At 36.1% G+C, this 2,916-nt stretch overlaps 1 protein-coding gene across 1 annotated transcript; it reads right to left on the reverse strand.

Moving 5' to 3' along the window:
• Positions 1–377: 377 nt before the first annotated feature.
• On the reverse strand, positions 378–2,707 carry GCK72_000477 (uncharacterized protein; the record flags this gene model as incomplete). The annotated part of the gene is made up of 3 exons (XM_003099275.2): positions 378–513; positions 1,035–1,643; positions 2,406–2,707. 3 exons carry the CDS (start codon positions 2,705–2,707, stop codon positions 378–380), a joined length of 1,047 nt encoding a protein of 348 aa, XP_003099323.2.
• Between the last annotated feature and the right edge of the window lie 209 nt (positions 2,708–2,916).

Here is a 2,916-nt window from a genome sequence, read left to right on the forward strand (position 1 = left end):
TGACAGTCCCTAATTTACTGTCTATAATATTTACATAAATCTGAATAAACCAACTCATAAAAAAAAGTGATTTTATTACAGGTGTGCTGATAATAACTGCGTGCTTCAATTACAGTGCTTTCTTTTCATGGGCACACAGCCAAAGAATTTATTATTTCAGTTTAAAGGATGCATAAAGGATTATTATATTTAGTGACACATTAAAAAAGATTACTGTGGTGTCGTTTCTTGAAAAATCATATTTTTTATGGGTCTATTTACACGGTACCAACAGAGCAAAAAAAACTAATTTTCCTAGTTTTTAAATGTTCTACCTTGTGAATAGACCCATTTGTGCAAATATAGAGGAAAAATGGAAAATAAAAATACGCCAGTGATTAATTCCAAACGACAAATGCCAATTGATGACACTCAATACGAATTGAAGCTCTCTTTCCGTCAATTGGTCTAATAACATCACGGCAGACACTATTAGCATCGAGTTCGATATTGAAACTAGCAGTGTGGATAATTCTGAAAAAATGATGAGGATTAAATGGATGTAGAATTTGCATTACTTGAACTCATAATAAAGAATCAAGTTAAAAAAAGGAGTAGGGGCATGTAATAAAACTGTACCTGTATTATAACGGCACCCCATACGTGCTCAAAATTCACCACGAGCATTCTCCTGGAAATTTGCCATGATTCTGATTAAAATCAGCGTATAGCATTTAGAATAACAATCAGATACGTTATTCAGTGAACTTTAAAGAGTCTCAAAAACCCCTAAACTTCTCTGGAATGTCAGTTGGAAAATATAACGGCATGCCGTTATAATACAGCTTTTACGGTATTTTAATGAAATTTCACCCGATTTTTAGCAATATTCGAGAATTAATTATTATAGTAAAAATTTTTAAAGTAAAATTATACCCAGCTTCAATAACCCATGCACAGCAAGGAGTAAGGTCCACAACAAACATGCGCGGTTTATACTCAAAGATATGGCAAATAAACGTAAAAACCCTCGGCACTCAGCCAACTCAACTTACTTGTTGTCATAATAAAAGTTCGGTGATCGGATAGCTGGATTGAACATTTCTGTTTCTGGCAGAGCATCAAAAACACGATTCGTATTGATAATGGCACTTGCCATTCTTAGAATAAGTGTCTCCAAATCTTGATATCCCTCGTTTGTAACCCATTTTCTGATAATGTCAACGATATCAGTCTCACTAATTATTACATTTGATAGTTCGAGACTTTTGCCACTGAAATTCAACAAAAGATTCTTTCCAATTTGTCCGGGATTTCTGCTATAAACCCGTTCATTCTCAAAGATTTTAGAGGTGTCTGTTAAGAGGCCATCTATTATCGGTTGCAAATTTAAACTGTGTAATTTTGGATATTTCTCCAGGAATCTCTCCAAAACTTCTACTTCTAACACAGATGTAGCTCCAGGTATGAAGATATCTTTCACGTTTTCAAATATCGGTAAATCGTCAGATATCTTGGCTGCCGCCATTTGTAGATCAAAAGATTGTGTTGATTTGAATATACTTTTGACATGATCATGTAGAGCCTGAGTCAATGTTTTATCAATTTGAAGTACTTCTAATAGACAATAGTGCTCATCGTAATTGGAGTATTTTGCTCGGATTCTGAAAAACAGTTTGTTTTAGCTTATAAAGCGGTGAACACATTTGTGTGTCTACACGGCGTCTTCTCACTCCAAAATCTATTTTTAATGCGTCAGCGCGACCTGTGCTCATAACACGATAAAAATGTTCTCACCGAAAATTTAAGTTTTCGGAGAATAAACTTTAGTTTAGGGGGAATTTCGAAAATTTAATCGTTATAAAACACCAAAACTTCAATTCGGTAGAAAACGGCTGATTGAGTAATTATTGTATACTGTATGGCAGCTTTATCACTATGCGCCTTTAAGCTACAGTAAGAATTTGCACAGTAATCCCTTGGGTAAGTTGGAGGTGCCGTCCGTCTAAAATATCGCTTACAACAAATCGAAACCCTATTTGTCACACTTGTCAAAACCGGGCCGGTCCTATTCTTCTAATTCTGAATCATAGTCGAAAATTTGACTTTTTTGCGAAAAAACTTCAAAAATTCGAGCAAATTTGAATTTTGGCGTCAATTATCCGGGCCTCTTCTCGCCCTAGTGAGACATTCTCTCCTAAAAGTAAAATCGCGCCAATTGTGAAACTCACCAAATATGCGGGAAAACTGACATAAAACGGCTCGCAAATTGATCGATTGAGCTGCGTATCGAAAGTTCACGCTGACGCAGCGAATGGAGAATATTCTAGTTCAATTTTACCGCCGAGTCTAGTGGAGCACAGTTGCATCCGTGTGGAATTTACAACAATGAAAATTTCTTAAAAACGTAACGGATTTGAACTTACTTTGCCGACACTTCACAACCCTCTCCAATTTTCACATTGATCATTTTTCTTTTCTTGATTTTTGGCTTCTCCACCATTTTAATGAGCATTTTCGCTGGGTAACTGGTATCCGGTTTGATTCCAACAAGACGTGAGTCTTCTTTTACAACAAACCACGTTTTTGGAATTGCCACTCTTGCACGAATTACAGATTGTTTCATCCGTTTCGAGCAGAGTGACGCTAGAAAAATCTCGGAAAACTCCATGTTTTCCATAATCTTTTCTTGGACTAAATATGGGAAGTTGAGGAATTTCAGAGGCATTCTGAAAAGTGCAAATATTAGAATCTGGGAGAAATTCTGCCAGGGAATGGATTAAATGAGAGAGAGAGCATAACAATATGTATTCTGCCAATAAAGAGATTCAAGAAAATCAATGAGCACTTAGACCTGTGTGTACTCTCGTAACGAGACAAACAATATTCCCAATAGGTCTACGTCTACTGTGATGGCAGTAGAAAAGGTGGTGAGAG

The sequence above is a fragment of the Caenorhabditis remanei genome, chromosome I, assembly GCF_010183535.1.
Source record: "Caenorhabditis remanei strain PX506 chromosome I, whole genome shotgun sequence".
Taxonomy (NCBI): domain Eukaryota; kingdom Metazoa; phylum Nematoda; class Chromadorea; order Rhabditida; family Rhabditidae; genus Caenorhabditis; species Caenorhabditis remanei.